Here is a 24,774-nt window from a genome sequence, read left to right as displayed (position 1 = left end):
CAGAACACCTGCGCTCATTGCAGTGCGGTTTGCCCCCCCCCCCCCCCCGTGATGAATTTCTCCTTTTGAATGGTGGAAGTGCCCGAATTACGCGCCAGTGAAATCTGTCTGACATGCGCAGCCCTAACCTAACTGTCCACAGTAACATCCAGTGGCGTAGCTCGAGCTTTTGCCGCCTCTCTCAATGCACACCAAAAATATTACAGGAAGTCAAAACGACGTCGAATAAATTAAAACATTTAAAAACTAATTATTAATTAAGTAACAAAAATTACCAAGTTAACATAAATAAAAGAATCGTCGAAAATAAAATTGCGTCTCACGTGAAAAAGTGCCTCCCGTACCTCCCCCCCCCTCCCCTAGCTACGCCACTGATAACATCTGCGTACGATTCACGCTGTGGGCGAATATCAACTCGTGCTGATATTTTTCGTGCTCAGGCTGCAATGGGCGGTCTCTGACTGAAAGACCAGACCTCTCAACGGTATTTTTGTCAGTAAATTTATCACGTGATAGACGAGCTGGGCCTTTCTTTCTGTTTAGAATTGACGTCATTAAAATTTTAAACACAAATTTTCCTTTATACGAAATATTAACACGTAAATGAAGATATTTAATAAAATAGCGCATCATCGGTTTATGCATTAATCGTTTTGTGGAAATTAAAAAATTCCAAATTTTATCAGAAAGGCCCAGAAAAAGGGCGGGAGAACAGCTGCAAATGCAAAGAACTCAACTCAGTCTTCTGGCACTCTTGAAACTGTTCTTCCTTCAAATATCACCTTCGAGATGTTGCTTTTGGATCTTCCGATTCTGTCCTTCCAACACCTCCGAAACTTTGTTTCTGACATCGCTTAAATCATTTTGACCTCCGCGGGGAAACGCCCATCCCGAGCAGAAAGGCTTTCGTGAGGCTTCTTCCACGAAATCTCCAATGACGAGGTCCCCTTTCGAAAAACACTTTCGCTTAGCTTTCCGAAAGTAGACCAAACCAGCGGGAAGAGCTAACTCGAAGGTCACAATCAGTCGGTGCTTTTTCGGTTCGTTGACGTCAGGGCATTTGTGTGTGTGTGTGTGTGTGTGTGTGTGTGTGTGTGTGTGTGTGTGTGTGTGAGGAGCTTTTCCTAAAGACAGGTTCCGTAATTCTCCAGGGGCGAATATGCGACCATGAATTGTGAGAACGCAATGTACATCAAACTCGCGTTGTTAGGAGACGTCGCCATTCGCGCTGTCGTGATCTCCTCAACCTCGGTTCTTTTTCTCGCGAGAAGACATTCCTTGGGTTTGGTGCTGGGCCGAATAATCGGCCACGAGGGAAATAAGGTCGAACAAAGTTGGCATTTTAATAACCCTTTGGGTTTTCTATACGAAACCTTTAATAAGTAATTAATTAGAAAATTGTACGACTTCCCGCACCACTCTTAGGAGACGCAAACTCAAGGCGCATGTGCAGTGAACACGTGAGACGCTGCACGATCGTTACTGATTTCGATGCCCTAAACTGAGACATTTCAGCAGCAAACACGCGAAATTAAAGAGAAAACCTGAAAGGTTAAGCGATAGTAAGAAGACATTGTTTTTCTTCCCCAGCTAACTAACTACACTAAACTTACGCATTCACTTTGTCCTCACCTCTTCTTCCTTTTGCTGCAGAAGTCGATCTGTTTCTGACACGGCCTCGAAGTTTGGTCCGGAATCCCTCCGCAGTTTGCTGAAAAGACAATAAAATCCCTCTCACTCCACCGCTCTGGATTAACCCAAGGACGCCTCAGAGTCTCCTCCTTGCAAACGCAGCCACGACGGAAGTTCAAATTTTTTCCCGTTATCGGGTGGGTGTCCCAGCACTTTGTCCGTTTTATAATTGACGTCGAGAAAGGGCTGAACACGCAAAATGAATCGACTTATTAAGCAAACAAACAATCCGACGGACTGGTTCTGCAAGTGGAAGACTCATCACGCCCTTTTGATTGCAAAATTAATTCATTCTCAAATGAAGCACTCACTTCCTCTCTCGGGCCGCCTGCTGCGATATTTTGGTGATGTACTGGGCTCTGTAGCTTTCGTAGTGCACGTCGCGAGTGACATCCTTCAAATCCTGCATGTGGGTGCTGAAAAGAGTAAATAAAACGGTCACGTGGTTGCAAATAAAACACTCAGAGTAATGCTAAATGTGAGTTGAATGCGCGGTGCTGCCCTTCCTTAGAAGATTAGCGCGGCAACAGAAACCAGATGCGATGCGATTGGCAGCATCATCATCACGTGATGTCAAATTGGCATCGATTATTTTTGAACTGAGTTTTTTTTTGTGGGGGGGGGGGGAGCAGGAAGAAAGAAAGTGGTCGGAATTGAAGGTCGCACAAATATCGTATCGTGCTCTTTATGCGAAGAGCAAGTCCTCGATGCGATAATATTTCATCGTCACGTGACTGTTTTCTGAAGTGTTCGATCAAAAATTTCAGAAACGTTTAATTCGCTAATTTCTTAGTTAGGAAGAAAGAAAGAAAGAAATGCTCACCTGATGAGAAAAGTTCGAAGCTTCAGAAAATCGCTGTGTTTCGGGTTTTCCACTGAAAAAGATAAAAGTTTCAATTAATAAAACACGTCGCTGACGCTCCAAAAAAAAAAAAAAGAGTCCGTGGTTGAGTAGTACGGGGGGGGATTAAAGACTATTCATTGGTGTTTATGAAAAAAAAAATAAATCGAAAACAAACCGTCCGCACCCTCCGTGGTTGAGTAGTACGGGGGGGGGTTAAAGACTATTCATTGGTGTTTATGAAAAAAAAAAATAAATCGAAAACAAACCGTCCGCACCCAACGGAGAAGCAAGACGCATGCACGTGCAATTTACAACGCGGCAGTTTGGAAAATGCTTCGATTGGATATCCGGCAGCAAAAGAAGCCCACGCGCTGAGTCTGGATCAAGACTGAGACCGCCTCTCTACACTCCGTAAAGGTAGGTTTAAGACCGAATTACAACCCGCTGGAATTATTATCACGCACCATGCATAAGACGTTCGCAGTTAATTCGAAGCTGGAATATTTCTCTTCTTCTGAATGTCCTTGCTTATTGGTGGCCTGAAGTGGAACTTGAAAAAAGAGTTCCACTTCAGGTTTCCACGAATATCTGACCCACGGTCATTTTATCTGCGGATTGACATTCGGAAAGACAGGTGTGGTGACAGGAACGTCTTTAATCAGCTTTGAAAAACAGATCCGAGTTCAAATCCCACCCGGGATGTAAGGATTCTGCATCAGGTCGATTCAACGGAGGGTAAGTTAATCTGTGTCGATCTCCCCTCGTGGAAGAAAAAGCTCGGGGGAGGACGTCATAAATCAATTAAAAGAAAGCCGAGAGAGACAAGAACCGGAAAAATTGTTTCTGGACCGCAAAAGCACTTTTCTTTGAGGTCGCCTATTTTCTTGGATTCATAGGTGTTAAGATGGCGCTTGCTTATTCCCTCAAACTCAAATGGGTTTATACCGAAGGGCCCTCCCCTTCGGTATAAACCCATCTCGTTGGTTTAATGAGATGGTGTCGCGTGCCTGTGAGAGTGCTTGCGCCAAATCAGTGATCGCACAACGAGTCCTCCTTGCGATGGCATACCGCAATGGCTCGAGGGAGGAAGCGGGTTTAGCCGACGGACGTTAATAATGGTTAGCATTAGTTTCCTAACGTAGCAGTTTGTTTCAGGTTGAATAAACGTCGTTCGTTTATTCAACCTGAAACAGTTGAGATAATTTTCTTTCCCTAATTCCTTCGTTTTCTTCGGGTCAAACGCAAAGAACGCCTTTACTACTCTGGACACCACTGCTCCTGTCGGCGAGAGTATTTCAGATTCTGAAGCGTAGCAAAGAAAAACCGCAATCGTTTTGAAATTAAAAAAAGAAGAAATGAAGTTGGATTGTTGGGGCGAAGGGGCCGAAATAATCGCAAATGCCGAAGGGCAATTCCCTATCCGACAGGGAAGTGGGTGGCGAAAAACTCTGTGGGAAATTGATCAAACGTGATATTTAAGGATTCCCCCCCCCCCCACACACACACACTCCCGTGGATTATCGTTGCGCGAGGAAGCGGGCAAAGTTGAGTTACTTCCACCGTCAAGTTAGGTCAAGCGATTTCCGATTCAAGGTCATCCCAACGGTGTCCTCACAAAGGCACCGGATATCCGGTTTTAACGAGACACGAAAGCATCAGCGAGGGGTCACTTTCATTCTTCGCTCTCTCACTGGAAACGGACGAACAATTTTTTCTTTCATTTAAGACCGAAACGAATACTTAAAAAAGAAAGAAAATGCGTTTACCTTCGACGATCCCCCAGGGATAGAGTCGACCCCCGAACTTTCCTGCCGTTCACTTCGACCACTTGAGTGCTTCCAATCACAGCAAAAGGGATGCTCTCCTGCAAGAAAAGGAAAAATGGAGTGAAAGGAGGAGAAGGGGGGGGGGATTAATTAAGGCAACAAAGTGTGAGAAATTCGTTTTAATCGGGGACCGCTTCGAAAATGTCGAAGTGGGGTTTCAATAAAATCCGAACTGTATTTCCCAATCCCGTTCCATACTTCGTTCATTATAATTTTTTCTTTTAATTTAACACTAAAAAACAAAAGGTTGCGTTTTGAGGGTCCGTTTCGTTTTTCAATTTACTTTTGAGACTTCATTTTACTTAAAGACGATCATTCCTTGAAGAAAATGAGAAACCTCTCATTTGAAGGCTCCATCCCTTCCGCTCCCCCTTCTTCCCAGGGATAGTACCCAATACGATTGCTGGCCAAGTTTTTATCGTTATTATTACAGTTAAATGTAAGCGAAAGAGCGGTCCCGATTCGGGTTCTCTTCTCAAGTAACAGAAGCTTTTTAAGTTGCGGTGCCTTCAGAATGTTTTCGATTAGTTGGAGACAGAATCACAAAAATTCGAAAAGATCGCCTTCATCTTTTGAGTTGGTTCGTCGAGAGTTCGATAAGACATCCTCTAAAGATGTGTAATAAAGAAAAGAGCGGCCCTTTACTCAATGGGGAGGGACATCCGAAAGAATCCACCCACTGGTTACATCATTTATTTGGACAGCTTAAAATCCCGGCTTCTGTTCCATCGGAGTTGGATGAAACCCCCTCGATTTGGAATGGCCCGAGAACCCCCAAGTGCAAGGAATTAATTTTACAAGATCGTCAAAAGTCGAGTCGAGCAGAACAGGCGGAATATTTGAAGAGCATTTTAAGTGAATATTTCTTGGCCCACTCGATCGCTTTGTTGAAGACCTCAAAACAGTTCCGTGTTCGATCTGCGGGTCAGCGATGCAAAAGTAATTGAAAAACACGAATTTAGTTATTTCTGAAGAGAGAAATGCTCACTTGCAATTCACGAGTGAGAATGGCCCAATTTATCGCCCCCCCCCTTAAAAAGGCACAAAAGATCGTGTCCTCGAATTCAACGAAATGCAAAACAGCTGAAAAAGAAGATGCTCATTTGTTATTGCATTTTGTTGTCATATTATTTTGGACATCCTGCAGAAGTAGAATTTGTCACGATTAGCAAACGTTTAATTTTTTTTTTTTTTTAAGAAAATATTTTGATTGTGACAAGTGCGAAATGACTTGTTTGCAAAGCAAAGTAAAATGAATGCAGGTGAGCTCTATCAAAGAATTTAACGTCGTATAATATTATATCGTCATACGTTTCAAAACAGAATACCTTCAGTTCCCTGTCTTGTTGTTTAAATTCTTCATCCTCGTCACTGTCGCACTCCGGTAACTGATAGATACATACTTGGTTCTCCTCGAGTTCCCGAAGTATCTAATTATACAAAAGAAGTACCTGTTAGTGGCGCCATCTCGCGCCTAATATATTAATACAACAGTAATAAAAAAATAATCTTTATTTGATTCTGTTACTGTTATTTTAATGTTTATTATTTTACTTTTATTTTATTAGAATAAAATTTTCATTCAGATAATTTTATTTTTAGATGAACGTTATATTTTATATAATGTTTACTAAAAATATGCAGATTAGAGTACGTTATACTAAATTTAATTTATTCCTTTATCCAAGTGTAAGCAAACAAAGTTTGCGCCTGAAGTATTTTCAAGACTGAGGCAACTCGTGGTAAAGGTGGACCAAGCTCTCATCACTCCTTGTCTTAGTATCTCCCATAATGCAAAGCACATCTCCTTTCGGACATGTATGATGCTATGCATTAAGGCAAGGGGCCACTACCCAGACCGGTTTCGACCTTTATTGAGGTGTATTTAAGTAAAGACCTCTGTAAAAATTAGACGATCCCGAAAGATTGCCCAACTCAGCTTTGTTCCACTCAGTGACAGGCTCACCCTATCACCGAGAAGAACTTCTCAGCGTTGGCTCTACCCAGTGGCAGGCTTACCCCACCACCACCAGACAGAGCCATCATCTCAGCAGTGGCCCCACTCAGAGACAGGCAAAAACCTACCCCAAGCAGAGCCTCTCGTATACATCCAGCATGGGAGGCAGACCCAAACGTGGAGATACAAAGGCAGAAGCAATGGTCATAGGTCATATTTACCTATACGAGTTGCCAAAAGGTGTGTCATATGCCATATTTTTCAACTATACCACTTAACCGCAAGCTTTTTTATGGCAAGAATAAATCGCTGCCGAGTTCTTTACCTTATCCTTCAGTTTCCGGATCTCCATCGGTGTGAGGGTGTCGGCTTTTGCTAGGATTGGAACTATGTTGACTTTTTGGTGCAGTCGCTTCATGAACTCGATGTCCAGCTGACGAAGGCTACACGGAGAATAGACAAACGACCGTGAGTAACATTCGGACAATTGCACATTTCAGACTGCTAAAATCAAGATAAAGCTACTACCGGCGGGGAAAAAAACAAAAAAAAATTTGAATTTGATAATAGTATAGGAAGATAAACAAAAATCCATGAGTATAAAATGATTTTTATATTTAATAGCAATTTTTACGTTTAGTAGTACACCTCAATAAATATATGTTTTTATTATTATCATCATCATCGGACAGCGGAATCCGAAAATCTATCGCGGGAGACCCCAATCTATCAACTCAATATCCATCACACCTCTCCTTGAATCCATTCACAAACAAGCTCTCAGAACTAACTCTGGCAACCCATTCCACTCAATCACCACTCTCCAAGCAAAAAATCTAGTCCTCATACCCCTACGAAAACACCTTTATTCAACTTCCAGGGATGATCCCTTTCTGGTCCCTCTAGCCAAGTGTCCCCTGAATCCATCCTATAAGCAACTGAAATGATTCCATCATATCCCCTCTGTTTCTCCTATCACCCAACTTCTGAATCCACACACCTTCAATCTATCCTCATAGGGAACATTTCCCAAGCCATTCACCATCTTGGTCACTCGCCTCTGAATCTTCTTCACTGCTTCCTCGTCCCCAAGACATCGAGGGGGTCAAAACAGAGGGATTGAGCACAGTAATCCAGATGTGGGCGTATTATTAAAGACTTATAAAGAGAAACAACAACTTCCATATTTCTACTTGTTAGTGTGTTCTTCAATAGCGGTAATCTTATGGGCTACCTTAGCAACTTTCGCAATATGTCCTCTAAACTTTAACTCTCTCTCCCTCCCTCCCCCCTAAATCTCTAGCTTTATCTATTTCCTGAATTCATCTCTAGAGAAGCTAGAGGCTCATTTATGTACAAATTAAGCAGCAATGGTCCCAGCACCCAACTAATCACCTGTTTTCCTCCGATTCTGCTCCTCCGTAAAGCACTTTTTGATATGTACACAGCAGCCACCCTCTTATCCATCCTCGTTTGTTCTAATTTGCATAACAGAGTTCCTCGTGGTATTCTGTCAAATGCCTTTGCAAAATCATCGTGTAGCCATTTCCTTTATCCATCTCAGCTGTTACTCGATTATAAAATATGTAAAAAATATCATTTTACATACTAAACTACTTCTAAAATGTTTTATAAGTAGTTTAGTAGTAGTTTTTATATTAATTTAACATTTTAAAATTTTATATTAAAATAAAATTTTAATATAAATTTTATTTATATTAAAAGATAACTCTGTCTCCTGAAACAGACTGCGGGTCGAATCCTACTGCGATATATGACTACTACGACATGGATGTATGTGATTGTCTTCAGGTGGATGATGAGTTTCATCGCCTGGTGTGATCCCATCACTCCACTTATTAAACGCCTGAAGTGGCTTGGAAGGTTTCCGAATGGCTAATTTTAATCGCAAGTATCGGTTTACGTCCTTTTATTGTGAGATTCATACTTATTTATTCGTATGGAGTTTCCTCCCTTTTTCTCCCCCGTTCCTGTTGGGGCGAGTTGAGCCTCCCCCCCTCATGGGGGATTAAGTATTTATGGCTGTAGTTCCGTATGCGTTCATGGGGCCGGTTTGCCTGCTTGCGCGGATGAAAAACGCCAGATAAACTGGTGAAAAAACCCTACTGCCCGCGCCCAAGACGGGCCAACTTGGCTATGCCTGAGGAAGATCCTCAAATTCCTCACGTCTTCGACATGGAATCGAACCTGGGACACTCCTTCCCCAGGCATAGGGTTGCGAATCACACAGCCACTAGGCTAACCGCGTGGGATTCATAGAAAAAATACGATCAATAGAGAAGTAACTGATGGATTATTTTGATCTGTGATTAGGACAAATTCGGCTAAGACGGGGGGAGGGGGGGGGGAAAGAGCGACGGGTTACTTAGTCTTAGGAGAAAATGGCTCATATTTGACAAGCTATAAAATGTCAGATATTCGATTTGATTATTGGGAATATTTATTGTCCATTTTGTCTCACGTCGGCATCATCTTAAATGGGATCATCCGAGTGATGATATTAATAATATTCGTTAATATTAACCGAAATAATGGTACGCCCTTGAGCAAATGCTTAATCCTGTCTGCGAGGACCATATAAGTCTATTTGCTTTGTATTTAATAGATTGGGGGGGGGGGGGAGATCAGACAGAGTCGTAGGAGGAATGGTATTCCCTATTTTCCCCCGTAAACTACTTTTATCAGCTGCGTGTCAAATTGAAGTGTTGCCATAACAACAATTTTGGAGCCAACTGGAAAGTCAACAAATGGGGCAAACTCCCACATCAGTCCGACTTTTAACCGGTGTCTACTGATAACCCCCACCCCCTTTCGCAATATCAAAACGCATTTCACTCGTGTACAGCGTCGATTTGCGAGTGCTTCTGATGAACGTTGATTTGCGGAAGTTCAAAATCGGAAGGTAAAAGAATTTCGCGTTTGCGTTCGTGGTGGGATGAGCGGCGTTTCATTTTGTTTGTTTAGTTTTGGCCTCGGATAATTTGGCCTGTTACTACCCAAAGAGGCGATGCTTTACCACGAGAACGGTGTTATTGACCTTTCACCCTAAGGTCGCTTCGCGTGATGTTTGTGGAAGAACCACTCGATGCTTCGGACGCAGCAATAAGAAAGCGCTTTCGGATGGACGCACTTACCCGTGACCGAAGGGAGGGATGAAGTAGAGGCAGCAGTGAACCCTGTTGTCCAAGATGTTCTTTCGGTTGAGTCCGCTCTCGTCTTTGAAGAACTGGTTGAACTGGTCGTCGATGTACCTCTCGATCGTCTTCCAGCTGCGAAAGAGACCAAAACAACACACTTTACTTCGGTCCCGCAAGTCATTCTTAAGAAAACAAATGTGAAACCGGGAGGAGAATCGCATCCGTATTGCCCCCCCCCCCACCTCGCAATAATTCCTTTCTATTTTCGGGTGCTCACAACGAGGAACAAAGTGATGGGCACCTTAAAGAAAAGTTCAAGACCTGCTCCATTAGCACAACGAAAAGAGGGAAAATGCGCCTCACGAGAAGTGAAAACACGAAAGAGCCGGATCTTTGTGAAGTGCGAGGGGTGTTTCACCTGGAGACGGGAATCACGTCGGGAATGCGCTTCGATTTGTGGGATTCGTGTTTCTGTCCGTGCATTTCTCCCTCGAGAGTGGTTTCAGGTTTCGGCACGTGGACGTCTTGAAGATGGAAAGATTCGGGTGCATTATCGTTGACGGATCACAAACAGTGGAGAATAATCCCCGTCATGTTCATCGCCATCTCAACGGACTATGAAGCTGACTAGCGACTCGCTAAGGACGATCCCGGCTGAGTGCTCAGGATCCAGCTAGGGACCCCGAGAACAAACCAAACAAGAAAAACACCCCAAGAAATGCATCCTCGGGGAGTGTTCGTTTTCCTGATGTGTTTTCTTTCTTGTTCTGATTGCTCGGTGAGTATCAACGATGCCCTTCTGGTGGAGGGTCCAATCCTGGCTCGAAACCTTTCACATTATAGGTTAGCCATCAACTCGGAGGGGGAAAGTTTCTCCCTCCTGGAACCATCCCACAAAAGAAGCAAGAAGTCAGCCACGCTCAATTATGATAGCAGAGTGGTCGATCGTTGCTCCGGCCGGAATTGTAAAAAAAAAACTCATAACACTCACAAGTAAAACTTCAATCCGAAGTATTTTACTTTGTTTATTTTTTTTTCTTTTGTCTTTTTTAGCGATAAAATCTACTTTCCAGAAGCTAACCTTTTTATTATAGAAATCAAGTGAATATTCGATCCAGCATTATTTCAAAGCCGAATGTAGAAACTATGAAAGTTTCGTAAGGGAAGTTGACCAGAGGAATACCCCCCCCCCCCCCAGGCATTCACGAGTTACCCTTAGTAGGGACCACTTGAAGACAGAGGCGCGCCCTAGCGTATACGAGTAGTTTAAACCACGTCTTGCAGGTGCAATTAAGATTCGGGCAGAGATGGAGAAGTCCTTTTTATTCCTGCTTAGGAGCGAGTTTTAGGTGAAAATTAGTGACTCATGTGATCGAGTGGACAGCGTCCACTGGGTCAACGAGACAGGGTCACCAATTTTCACTTAAAACTCATCTCCAATCAGAAAGGGGTGAAAAAGTGTGGAGTAGAAAACCGGTTTTGATTGGAAAGTTTTCCAAAATGGGATACCGTTAGGGGGCTTTTCTTCAGCGAAAACTGAGGCTGATGGTGTTCTTAAGTCTGCTCTGAACTTCTTCCGCCATTGCTGCGCATCCGCTGGTGTTTTCCACTGGAAAATGATGGCGCGAGATATCTTTGAGGAATGGAAAGAGGAATCATTCCTCTTTGTCATCGACGTGCGGAGGGGAAACACATCCGCAGGAATCCACATGTTTGTGTGTCGAGAACGTGGAATGAGCTGCGAGAGGGAGTTGCCATTCGTCCGTTTAAAATCATTGCGACACACACACGCGTAACATCATTTGCCTCCCCCCCCCACACACACACTGACAAGTTCACAGTGAAGGGGGGTCGGCGTTTTGTCCTTTGAATGCAGAAAGCTAACCCATCCCTCTGACCTCCACTTCGATTTACTCAACTGTTCAAGGCAGCCATTTTGTTTTCATTGCGATTGCGAAATGCACTCTTGGATGTCTTCGGCGTTGCTTTCGCATCGAAGAACGAAGATGGAACCATCCGAGAAGAATTGGGTAAGAAAGGGAAAACAAACATCCCGATTAATTTTTTCCCTTAATATTATCGATCCTCCTACGAAGTTGTATTTTGGGGAACGAACCGTTTAATTCGGGAAAGAAAATTCGGTCCTTCTTAGTTTGCACGAGAAGACATTCAGCGGCGAAACTGGTTTCGCCTCTTGCGGAATTTTCGTGTGCCTTTTCGTACTTGCTGGACTCTCCGTGTTAAGTAGGCTAAGAAAGACAGAGAAACGAAGGACGCACAATTTCTAAGCGATATAAAAATGAACTTCTTGAGAGTAACATCTGTGAAGACGTTTTTTTTTATGAGCGCTCGCCACAAGAGCTCTCGCATCTCTGACAACCCCAAGCGCCTCTTAAAATGAACTCGCATGAAGTCAGAGGGAGCTTCAACGATCTCTTTTTCCATCATTCAGGATGGTCGTCTTCAAATTGAGCGCTGACTTCTTTTTTAAATATTTTCCATTAAAACCTTTTTGGAGAATCCGTCGGAAGTGTTTTCAAAACATCTCAGACGGACCGCGTTTCAACTTCCTAAAAATATTTCTCATGAAACGAATTTAAGTGACGCAGGGGGTCGTCTTCTGCTCCAGAGAGGCAGGCAGGGTGATTGAAATTACTCCAGAAGCAACTGACGACCGTGCATGACGAGTGGCAACGGCGTATGTTTGAGGGACGAAAAGCAGGAGTTTCCGAGAGAGAAAACATCCGACCCCCTCCGCGTGGGACCGGCTAAATGAGCCTTGAACGGAAAAGCTTTTCAGTCACGAATTCAAAGAGTCCTCTCGCATTTCTCTTCGTCTTAAAACAAACTTCTGACTCGCGTGTTTGCTTTCTTCAGCGCGTAAAGACGAGAAAAAGTTTGAACGCAATCCCGGAGAATGCTTCGGGGCGGAACGAAAATCCACAGATTCGAAATCGCTTGCCAAAAAGAAAAAGGTTGATTTCAATTTAGGTATGTGTGTGTGTGTGTGGGGGGGGGTGATTTTCACCGCCGGGCGTGAAATGAACATCTTGCTTATTTGGGAAAAATTGTTTCGTCTCTTCGGAACCGTTTCTGGATCATCGCCCCCCCCCTCCCCCCCTCGATCCACTCAAGGTGCTTCGCAGCTCTTCGTGGGTGGGGGGAGGGCACTTAAAAAAAGAAAAAAAACACTCTTGGAATCCTGTAGTGGTCACACATGACCGCTTCAAGGTCATGTGCCTGCTCTGATGAAGCGGACACACGCAAAGATAAGAAAGTGGCTCCGCACATTAACCCACCCCCAAGAAAAGCGTTAAAAGAATTGAAGCGAATCGAAATCATTTCAACGCGTTGAAACCCTTCGGATAAGACAACTCGAAGCCACAGAATAAGACTGCGACAATCGACACTTCTGCACGAGGCAAAGAAGCTCCCCTCATCTTGCACTGGGATGCTATTCCGTGGAAATTCCAGAATGGGAACGGAAACACATTTCACTTCACCTCCTCACAAGCGGGGAAAAAAAAAAAAAAAAAGCCTTGTTAGCACCGCCCCTTAAAAGATGTCTCGTTTGCGTCACGTCCGGGTAAACAAGACAAACTGTGGGCACAAAGGACGACACGATGAACTGCGTGTCGCTTCACCCCCCCCCCCCCCATTCCCTTCTTGTCGTATGTGGGTCGCATTAACGACGGTCACAAACCTTTCTTGGCTCAAACGAGAGGAGGTTCTGCGTGCAATTGCTGTCGCTACTGGGGACTGAAAGTACAATTGACTCGCTTGTGACCCCGCTGTTAACGGAAAATACTTCCTTGCACTGGAATTCGGAACGAGAGACAGAGATGGAGTTGTTCCGTGGATGGCTGCTTAAGGGGCCGGCCCACCGGAAGATTTTCAGGTCGTCCTTATTTTACGCTCAGTGTGATAACGAAAGCAACACGAAGAAACGACCCCTTCCCCCCCCCCCCCGAGCAAAACTTCCCCTCGAACTCTCTCTCGTTTCGTTTCCGAAACTTCAGTTAAGACATTGAGTTCCTGCTTCAGATGAGGACCCCAAAGGGACTCCACTGCCAATGAAATGTTTTCCGAGTGCAACATTTTCGAAATATTTTCGCGCCTGCGCTGTCTTTGGAACCCGTGACGAGTTCATCAGAATATTGGGAAAGAATGTTCAATTCCCGATGCCCATCGAATATCCGCCTGTTGGATCCAAAATCCTCACCTACGTAAGAACTGCGCGCATTGCGAGAAAGCATTTGAACTTTCTTTAAATACCGAACGTTACTTTGGATAAGTGCAGAAATGAAAAAAAAAGTCCGGGGCTTATTATGCAAATGGACTTGCTTTGGGTGGTCGTTTGGGATTATTGGGATCTCGTGCGCAAACAGCAAAATCGACTGTCTGTGCATTTGGCAACGTTTGCGATCTCACACATTCTGTAGCCAGGGGGAGGTGAACTATTTTGGGGACTCCGCTTCCATCAAGTTCTAAAATCATGAGGACGTCCAAAGGCGAAAATCCAAAATATTATGCTTTTTTAAAAAGAAGGCCCACCCCACGATGTTTAGTCCTATTAAATCTTTGACGCGTGCTTGCGATAAACCACGAGATTCGGGAAGGTCGCTTCTTTCACGTTGCTCTTTAGGTGGGATTGCAACTCATCGTTTGGCTTCACAACTGCTCGACCGGACTGAGATTGGCTCAGCTCAGAGTCCAGTCTATCAGAAACATCCCCAAACTCCAGCATCAGTGGGACTTTGCGCTTTTGTTCTGATTAAATTCTGCAGAACACCCTCATAATTCCGCTCAACGACGCACACCTTGTCTCACGAGGTGGAAAACGTACACGAGCGAATAAATTAATCCGAACACAAATTTTAAAGAAAAATTTTAATTTCGCAAGAAAATAAATACAAAAATTAAACTTTCCCTAATAATTTATGTGCTCCTCAGTTCCTAATAAGTTCATGAATTCGCTGAGGCATCCACTCTACCAAAGTAGAAGATATTTTTATTATTTCTGCATTTCGAAACCATACTTTATAAAGGATTGTATTAAGTTATCTTTTGTATTGCAATCTAATTTCCAAGTCTCTTTTTCAGTATGGCCCACAAATTTTCTATTGGTTTAAATTGCCAGGAGAGTTTCCTGGCCACTGATGCAGTTGGATGTTTCGCTTTTTTGCAGTGTGCTACGGAGCGAGATCCTGCTGGAAGATGAGTTCTTTGTCCTTCTGGATCCTTTCTCCAATACTTTTATGTATTGGTCATTTTTCATCGTACCAATGCAAGGACAAGTGGTCCTGGACCATAATGTGTAAAACAACCCCAGAACATATTTTTAGCTGGGTGTTTAGGAGCTTGACGGTGTGCGGAAAAAGTCTGCTCAGCTGCTGATTTGTGGACAACATATAGGGTACTCTCTTTCCTTGGACTGAGAAATGGCTTCATCTGAGAATACGACCTTCTTCCACTTCTCAACAGTCCAGTCCTTGCACCTCTTTGCCCACCGGATCCTCTTTATCTGCCTGGCCTTCGTCAACAGTTGTTTCTTTTTTGGTCCGTGGGCAGTCCTCCCTGCTTCCTACAATCTTCTTCAGACTGTCATGTCAGAAACATCAATCCCACTAGCTGTCAAGTCTCTATTTAAGTCTGTCTGCAGAAGACAATCTCGGGTTCATTTTGCTTTTCTTAAGTAGTAAACGATCTTGAGTTAGTGTAGTTTTCCTTTTTCGCCCACATTTTCGTTTTTTGTCAGGAGAAAAAAACTGTCTCCCTAAACCGCTTTAAAATTGCATTAACAGTACCCAAACCAACACCACACTCGTTGGCAATTTTTCTTTGAGTCAGGGATGTGTGCTGAGAAAGAGTTCATATTTTTGAACGCTCTTCTTTTGTGAGATGGTTCCATTTTATACTCCACAAAATGAATAAAACACTGTGAATTACAACACTTGTTTACGCTGTTGAAATGCACAACACTATTAATAAACAGTTAACACACGCAGCACTCAATCAAAATAGCGAGCCAGAAACTTGACGAAAACTCGGCTTGTCCGGGTTAATTTGTGCGCTACTGTACCCCCCACTCCAGCATGAACCTCGTTATGTCGCAATGAAGGTTCCTCGCATTCCAGCAAAGATTCGAACCCACGTCTTTCCAGCTGAGCTGTGGACCCTTTCTCACCACAGGATTAGTGCAAGAAATGAGCCCCGCACTTGAATTCTTTAATTAAAAAAAAAAAAAGCACTGAACTGATTCCGTGCTACGAAACCATCTCATCTCCCCGTGCATTGCAGCTGGGACAATGAAGTCGGATTCTGGCATCCGGAGTCCAATTTCGGTGGGTTAAGCACCTTTGGAATGGTTGGTGGCAGCACAAAGTCTTGTTACTTTCGGAATGGAATCTGCGGTCCACGTGCCATTTTTTAGTTCGACGTTTTTAATTTATCTTTTCAGAAGGGTATCCATTACTTTCTGTCTATCGGCCTGTTGGAGTCTCAAGAAGAAAGGGAGAAGAATGCCCGATGAAAAAGAGGCGAAATTGGGGGCTTTTGCGTTGTCACCGTAGAAGATCACAAATTACGGAAGGAAAAGTTAAAGCTGGCGTTTGGGGATGCGAGAAGAGTTCAGGAGAGTAATCGTCGGGAGGAGGGTTGCTTTTGAAGGTTGAATGTTAACGGATTATAATTTACACACACATGAAAGAAAGAACGAAGAAACAAATGAAACAAACAAATGCGAATCCAGATTAGTGAAAGGCAAATCGATTCATAACGAATCCACTTACTTCTCTTCGCAATTTACGGCGTCTCCGAATCCTGGAGTGTCCACCACCGTCAATCGCAGCCGCACCCCTTTTTCTTCGATCTCCATCGCCTTCTTCTCGATGTCCACCGTCCTGTCGACACGCTCTGAAAAGAAGAGACAACCTCTAAGGATCAGGCATACCTCATCACACGAGGTCATCATTTGAAGACCCACTACTGTGTTATCACCCCCCCCCCCCGAAAAAAAAGAAATCACAATACTAATCGGGATATACTTAAGAGTATTTTAACGGCAAACAAGATGAATTTGAAAGAAAGACGCACCTTCCACTGTCGGTAACTTCCTGTCCTTGTAGAGGTCAGCTAAGAAGAGGCTGTTGATGAGGGTCGATTTTCCCAAGCCGGATTCTCCTGCAACAAGATTAAACTTTAGCACGTCTTTCCACTACTTTATATTTTACCAAAAATGTAACGCGCTTTAAAGTCTCGTGGTGGTTGTTCGCGTTGCAAGAAACATCTTCCGACCGTAAAACCCACTTTATTCATCGCTTCAGGGTGGCCTGCGAATAAAGTGCCGTCGAAAGAAAGGAATTAACGTCTCTTTCTTAAATAACCAACACAGTACTTTGGATGTTGAGAACTTCGCGTCTTTAAGTTAGTTTAAGTTCGTTTTTTACCGAGATGTCTTTGGGAACATCTTAAAAGCAAGAAGAGAAATTGCGAATGTATACTTTATGAGTTTTACTTTTTTTTTTTTTTCTTGACTGAAGCGTTTTAATAAAACAAATGAAATAAAAAAAAAAGTGTGCAAACCGGCATTAAGTGTAAATTTCGCGTCATCTTTAATCTTCTCGATTTACTTAAAGCTCTTATGGATTTGCTAACGAAGTGTTCTTACCTACGACCATCAGCGTGAAGTCGAATCCCTTCTTCACGGACTTCCTGTGGACCTGCTCCGGAAGGGTTGCAAACCCAATCTCCCCCTTAAAGGAATGGAAAGTTAACGGTTAGTGGGAGAATTCAGCAGAAAGAAAACTGTTTTAATATTCAAGTGTTTCGAGTCAGCTCGCGCAATGGCGGCAACGATATCGCCGTAAGTCAAAGCAGTAAGCGCGCTTCGGAAAAGTGGAAAATGTCGTCATTGCCGCGTGTTTGGGTCTCGCCTAAGGGAAGGCCCTTCCGTTCCATACGCCACTTCATTAACATCGTCTACTCCTTTCGGAAACCCCCGCAGCCCCTCTGCGTCGGTCCCATCTCTTCTGCTAACGGGGATTCAGTCCGTCCTCATCGGCAACATTCCGCAGGCTTCGTACACACTCGCCTTGACCTTCGTTTCGGCAAACCAAATGAGCGCGCAGTAGTCCAGGTGCGGCTTAGTCCACGCACCCGCGCAATGACTTCAATTTCCAAACACGAAACTCGAAAACGTCACCCACACTCTCGTCGCATCAGCCACCCGTCCATCCCTCACTGTCACTCTTTTAATACAGTTTGTATTCTTCCCCCTCCCCCCATAGTAAATCCTAAGACATACGAAGTGAATGCGGGTTTCCTTTTAAGATGATTTCAAGAACATTCCGGCGAAGTAACAGAATGGGAAACTTGGACATGACAGACGGGTTTCAAATGATTTTTTGCCATTAAAAAGTCGCCAAAATGAAGACGACAAATTGCAATAATCACGCTGCAGATAAGTTTTCACACGGATTTCGTGAAATAGGTAGAACGTCTAAAGCAACCCATTTTGCGAAATGCAAAACATTTCGAACCCGAAATTTTGAAAATTTTGCATCGAACGCGAAAGCTTTTAATGCGAGTGACTTGAAAATGAATGTCTGAAGCGAGGAGACGGTGGCGTGTGGCTCAGCTCGACGCTTTCCACCTCGAGATGGTTACAAACCGTCCGAGACATTTTGCTTTTATTGGAGGACGCACCGGTGAAACGCAGTCATTTATTAGGACCGGAAGAAGCAGGCGCGGCCTCATCGTCTTCTCTGCTGACATCGAGAGAAGTGCGGTTCCCATCGTGCTGCCGAGAGAGAAGGAAAGGCCGCGAGGAAGATCTCGTGAGCTGAGAGCGATGCCAAACTCGTTCTCTCGTGAATTCAGCCTCGAGTGAAGTTCCACCGAAACTGTAATTAGCTCGGAATTTTTAATTTATCACTTCGGTGACGGAGAGGTAATAAATGCCGAACGGGGCCTTGCTTTCGGGTCTCGTTCGCTCAAGTAGCGCATTTAAGTACGTGCAGCAACGGAATGTCCTCTCACGAGGGTGGTCGCTGAAAAGAAGCGACTTTGTGCGTCCTATCGGAGTCTTCACACTCAGCTGAACCCACATTAAGAATAGGACGAAAGAAAAGTCTTCCAATGTCGCGACAAACACTCTCGCACCCAAGTGCTTTTTTTTTTTTTTTTTTTATTAATCGAGAGATCCCTCCAGGAATTGGCGGGAGTGGATTTTCCGCATCTTCAAGCCGCTCACAAATGAACTCGCGTCATTGATGGTCACGTGTTTAATGCACTTTGCGATTCTCCCCGCTGGCACCCCCACGAACGAATTAAAAGAGGTCGTTGTTAGTTCGAGGGAGAAGAAATTCCGCTGCTCGCGAGGCGACGACAGACAGAACAGCTGAACGAGGTGCGACGAACACAGAAATCAACTTAACTCGGGGTGAGCCCGACGCGATCTCAAATTCGCATCCACTCCTTCGTTCAAGTCTTAAAAGCGATGACTTCTCTCTTCTGCCTTTCATAAATCGTCACCCAATCAATTCCTCGTCCAAAACAGTTGCTGAGTCCGGATCGATGACGATGGTCAAGAATACGTGGGGTCGAACCCCCGTTGAGGGCGAAAAGAACTTTTTTTTTTTATTATTGCAGTAAAGGGAAAGAGAAAACCACCCAAAAGAACTTCGCACTGCCTTCGGATGTTCCCGTGACATCACCGAAAGAGCATTCGGGAGTGTCGGAATGAAAGGGGCAGCAAAATTGCGCATAAAATGCCAACAGCGCCATCTTTATTTTATCGTGTAAAACATTTCTGATAGCTACAACACGTTCCTTCACAGCGTGGCAATCATTTCGTCGTCTTCCAGCAGCATCCAAAACAATCTCGCGCTCTTACAATCACTCAATCCATATGCTGACAGGTCGAAGGTTTCCAACTCGTCTTTTATATTCGGGCTTAATTTATCGGAACGAAATTCGTAAACAAACGCGCTGCGAAAACTGTTCGTTCTGCTGAGGCAGCAGTTGAAATTATAGGTTAACCCCCCCCCGGACCGAGACTGAATCCCCTCTAGGGGAAGCACCCCCATAGTTAGGAAACGTTCATTGGGGGGGGGGGGGTGAACGCAAATAATTTCTCGGCAATAAACGAAAACCGAAAGGTGAATGCCCGACCCTGGGTTTCCGTCTCCCAGAAGGTGCCAATAAATCGATCTCGTGCAGCGGGGAGGGGGGAGTCATGCAGTCGCTTCGGCGATCAGAACCGCAATTGCGAATACCACGCCTAAAACAAAAGGGAGGGTCCTTCACCCCTCCTGGGATAAAACTGCGAGAATGGGACTTACCGTCGTCTTCTCCTTGGTCATGATCGGGTCGCCATGGTCACCTTGGGGGTGGGGGGGGGGGGGGGTGGGGGGGGGGGGGGGTGGGGGGGGGGGGGGGTGGGGGGGGGGGGGGGTGGGGGGGGGGGGGGGTGGGGGGGGGGGGGGGTGGGGGGGGGGGGGGGTGGGGGGGGGGGGGGGTGGGGGGGGGGGGGGGTGGGGGGGGGGGGGGGTGGGGGGGGGGGGGGGTGGGGGGGGGGGGGGGTGGGGGGGGGGGGGGGTGGGGGGGGGGGGGGGTGGGGGGGGGGGGGGGTGGGGGGGGGGGGGGGTGGGGGGGGGGGGGGGTGGGGGGGGGGGGGGGTGGGGGGGGGGGGGGGTGGGGGGGGGGGGGGGTGGGGGGGGGGGGGGGTGGGGGGGGGGGGGGGTGGGGGGGGGGGGGGGTGGGGGGGGGGGGGGGTGGGGGGGGGGGGGGGTGGGGGGGGGGGGGGGTGGGGGGGGGGGGGGGTGGGGGGGGGGGGGGGTGGGGGGGGGGGGGGGTGGGGGGGGGGGGGGGTGGGGGGGGGGGGGAGCTGTAGCAGCTCCAAAACAGTAGACTGCGATGTACCACAAGGATCTGTCTTGGGACCAATTTTATTTAATATTGATATCAATGACTTCTGCAATCTTAAACTAAACAGTAAAATAAATACTTTTGCAGATGATACAGTACTAATTTTCTCCACAGACACAGCCGAACAAATGAAAACCATCGTGAATGCTGATCTATTGAAAGTAACAAATTGGTTCCAGTCAAATAGTCAAATAGTCTCAGTCTGAAGGTCTCAAAAACTAAATATGTAAATTTTAACTCGCGAAATACAACTGGCAAAATGAACTTCACTGCACAATTAATTTTGCACAATTGGAATTGCAGGACAAATTCAAATGGCAATTGCGAGAAAATAGAAAAAGTCAGTGTAATAACTTACTCGGGATTAAAAATTGATAGTAATTTAAGCTGGAAACCGCACATCTCCGATGTCGTAAATAAAATAAGGATTATGTTAAACAGACTTTTTACTACCTAAACAGATTCTTAAATTTAAATATGCTAAAAATATTATGTTCTTTCTGGATTCAGAGCACACTACAATATGGTATATTAAGTTGGGGAGGAATCTATCGCACTACGCTGAAACCTTTAGTCTCGACTCAGAATAAAGTAATTCAAATCTCAAATAGAAACAAATAGAAGGATACTGCAATGTGTAATAAATACACCATACTAAACATACTACCCCTTAGATGTTTATACGTCTATAGGGTACTGCTATTCATAAAAAACAACAACGAATACGTAAATATCAAACAAAATGCTTTCCTTAGTAGACACAAGGGCCTAAAATATTTAGTTCCGAAAGCAAATAAAGAAGCAACACACAAACGTCATACTTATTTAGCTCCAAAAGTATTCAACACACTTCCTTTAACAATAAGAAATGAAACTAACCCAAACAATTGCAAAACGCTAATCAAAGAGTATTTATTTTCCCACAGAAATGAGGAAGCTCTGTTCAAAATAATTGAATAAATTATTGGTTTTTAGCATATTTTTATTCAAAGATCCAGTCTTATGTGTAAAACGTAAAATTTAAATACTATTTAACTGCTTTCTTTTATTTTGTTTCTAATTAATGTTATGCAACTTTCTCTGTACATATTAGCGTGTCTCCTGCGATTTTATTATATTATGGTAATATGTATGTTATATGGATGTACGCATGTGTATATAATGAAAATTAATTACATAAATGCTCGTAACTTTATGCATATCGTAACCCGGACGAGCTGTTGCTCTTAGGTTGCACACGTGATTATTGCACTGCGATATGCGGCTCAGAATAAGTCGAGTACGCTGCAGTGATATTTTTGAAGGGCATTCGTTTCTGTCGAAATAAAAATCTCGACATGTTAAACGCTAATTCAACTCTACAAAGCGACGATGATTACTTTCAGAAGGCTAAGAGGGTGGGAACAGTGCGACGATGACTGGATGGATTACTTTTATCCCCGTTTTGTGGGATGGACTTAAACAACAGGCTCGCTTCGATACTGCAAGTGGATGCTTAGCAGGAGTGTTCAAGGCATTATTATAGCAACTTCGTAACAAATTTGCAGTGGCAGGCTGAGAATTTGCTATGAAGAAGCCTCCCAAGATTGCCGTCGGGTTGGATTCCATAGGCTGCCCTCTGGTGATCACCTGCGAAATCACTTAACTGGTTCAAGTTCGTCTGGTGAGACTGAGTCCTCACCGCGTGTTTGACAGGCCACAAAAGTGTCACCTGCACCGCATGTAAGAAGAGAGGAAAAAACCGGAGACTTTGCTCCGGAGATCCAACACGTCAGCCACTTCATGCCTCCCATAATTCAAGAAGTGCTGCTGATTCACCGCGCGAGGAGCTTAAAAGTTATCGATGAAGGGTCCTGAAGGTCATCCAGTACTGGACCGAATGTGGTCGGAACTTCCACGACCTTGTTGCCGCTCTTCTTCCGGGTTGCTGGGAGAGATGCATGCGGGAGGAGGGAACTGACAAAACCACGACGGGTCAAACCGCACGACTCCGATGACCCCCATCGTGTCGCTTAATAAAAGAATTCGTTGCTAAACAGTCCTCGTGGTTCGTGTGCACACGCATTGTGACCCTGGGATGTATTTTGTGGGCCCTCGTGGGTGTGTGTGTGGGGGGGAGAATCACGTTTCTCGTCTTAACTCGGCCAATCACGAAAAGCCAAACAAAAGGGTTTCGTGAGAACAAAAATTAAGAACCAGCACTTAACAGACACTCTGGTTTCAATTCTAAACTTTTTCTGATCTCAGATCAGACCCCGTTTCACCCCCCCCCCCTCGGCGTGCGTGTCACGTGACGAGGGACTTTCCGCAGTGAGAGTTGCGCTCTGAATGCGAAATGCTTATTACGTCTGAATGTTGCTTTTAGGAATCCGAATGGATTCGTCCCTTCACGCAGTTTATTCTTCGCTCAATTCCCTTCTTAGTTGCGAGGGGTTCTCTCCCTGCGCGTGTGGTTACACTGAACTGCGGTTGTTCCGTCCAGCTTGATGAAACGAAGCGACCACACGGAAGTTGGTGGACGGCTCCAAGCGAAGTGACCGTCGCACGAGACTGGAAATCAATTTCCTCGGCGAACACTCCCCCCCCCCCGTTTCTCTTTTTTGGTCTCGCAGAAGAGTTTTGACTCGGAATCAGTCCCGGAATGAATTGCAAATTGCCGTCCGCTGGCTGCAAAGCCATTTCTTTCTTTCTTTCTTTCGTTTCCTCTTGAAAGCGCAGTCGTAACCCTCGTAGAGGTAGTGTTCGCGTGCCGTGAAAGAAAGCTTAGTCACCCTCTCGCTTCCATACTATTCCGTGACCCAGTTTAGCAATTACGACATCGTCGCGCGCAGATTGTGTTTCCCATTGTGATCAGGTACGCGACGCAGTCGGAAACAAAGGCTTGATTCAAACCACGTGACCCTGAACGCGATTGTAATGCTCGGCGAGGAGGTCACGGCGTAAATATTTGACTTCTTTGCATTCAGTCGCAAACGACGAGCTTTTATTAATTTCGCTCTTCCTTGTTTAGTAAGAAAATAAAAGAAGGAACATTTTTCTCAGTTTGAGGCTTCAGAGGAAGAAACAGAACTGTTCGGGAAAAGTCGGATTAAGGGAAAGGCACTTTTGAAAGAACTCAAAACGAACGATTTCGAAATTCTGTAAGCCGATTGCAGCGATGACGTAACAACAATTATGGTCTGTTTCTATTCTTATAAAAAATGTACTTTTTAGTTTTCGTCGCATAATTTTAAACCCAATTTTCAAGCTCTCGTTTCACGCAACAAACGCTGAATTGCGCAAAACGATAATCTCATCCCGATAAAGAAATAATGGTTTTAATTGAATTAAGTTTATACTCCGAATGATGCATGGAAGCGCCCACTAGCTCCCTCTACACACGATAACGTGAATGTTTTGAACAGAAAACGTGCGCATCATTTCTATGCGTTTATGACTGATGAAAATGTTCGCAGGTCACAATTAAAACGAACGAAAACATTTCGAACGACGAGGGGAGCAGTAAAACGGCGGCGAACATCCCTCTGCATCCTCCTGGGCTGCAACGGACAAATGCCATCGGTGTCGGCAGAGGATTCCCCCCCCTCCCTCGGCTATTAGCCGGACTTCAGGTGTCCTTGGATCTGCTGGAGAGTTGGCGAAGATAAACACGCCATCATTGCGTGGGGATAACATCGGGTTAAAGAGGGGAAAAAAACGGCGCGCTGTGTCGCCCACCCTTCTTTATCCACAGAGCTTTCATTTACGTTGCTACAACGAAAAATCCACGGCGTCTTAGATACCTCACGTGCTTTTTTTTTTTTTTTTTTTTTTTTTTTTACTTATATTAACGAATTTATTCTTTTCGGTCTTTGATTTAAAAGCCGCAATTCCCTTTCGGTCGACCTCATCCGACAGTTCTGTTTCCTCCGACTGCGAATTAGTCTTAGGTGTTTGGGTGGGATCGGCACAACACCTGCCGTCACGTCACGGCTCGCGCAAGAATAAAAACCTTTCAACGTTAACAAAATAATAAAAATGAATCGCTTACCTCTACGGGAAGGAACGGAAGCCCAGTCGATGTTCAGGTCGGTCGAGTGGAGGAGGCGCCGCAGAGAAAAAAGAGAGAAAAGGCGAATGAGTGGCACGTCGCATTACAAAACGCTCAAATCCACGCACGCACGCACCCACACACAACAAGACGCCATTAAAGATCTCCTCGACACTTACCTGAGTGATGCATCGCCGGGGAGGGGGCCCAGAGGGTCTAACGGGGTCTCCAGCAAGCAGACATCTTTCAGGATTGTGCGAGGACAGACAACGAACGCGAATTCAGTTCCTCCTCCCTGTTTTTGCCTGCTCCGTCGACTGCGGTGCTCTGCTATCAGG

General features: G+C 45.0%; 1 protein-coding gene across 1 annotated transcript in view; it reads right to left on the bottom strand.

The window, feature by feature from the left end:
• The window catches only part of LOC150095798 (septin-4-like), a 32,770-nt gene extending 8,224 nt beyond the window's left edge, over positions 1 to 24,546 (bottom strand). Inside the window, 12 exon segments of the mRNA XM_090410668.1 lie at positions 1,633 to 1,711; positions 2,004 to 2,108; positions 2,516 to 2,567; positions 4,303 to 4,333; positions 4,335 to 4,400; positions 5,691 to 5,792; positions 6,645 to 6,762; positions 9,475 to 9,609; positions 16,269 to 16,392; positions 16,573 to 16,659; positions 17,147 to 17,231; positions 24,437 to 24,546. Of these exon segments, the coding sequence (XP_090266794.1) occupies positions 1,633 to 1,711; positions 2,004 to 2,108; positions 2,516 to 2,567; positions 4,303 to 4,333; positions 4,335 to 4,400; positions 5,691 to 5,792; positions 6,645 to 6,762; positions 9,475 to 9,609; positions 16,269 to 16,392; positions 16,573 to 16,659; positions 17,147 to 17,156 (909 nt within the window). The 5' untranslated portion in view covers positions 17,157 to 17,231; positions 24,437 to 24,546.
• Between the last annotated feature and the right edge of the window lie 228 nt (positions 24,547 to 24,774).

This window comes from Typopeltis vanoorti, chromosome 20, assembly GCF_054136105.1.
Source record: "Typopeltis vanoorti isolate ZY-2024b chromosome 20, IOZ_Tvanoo_1.0, whole genome shotgun sequence".
In the NCBI taxonomy this organism is placed as follows: Eukaryota; Metazoa; Arthropoda; class Arachnida; order Uropygi; family Thelyphonidae; genus Typopeltis; species Typopeltis vanoorti.
The sequence above is the reverse complement of the archived record's forward strand: the minus strand, read 5'-3'. Positions and strand labels throughout refer to the sequence as shown.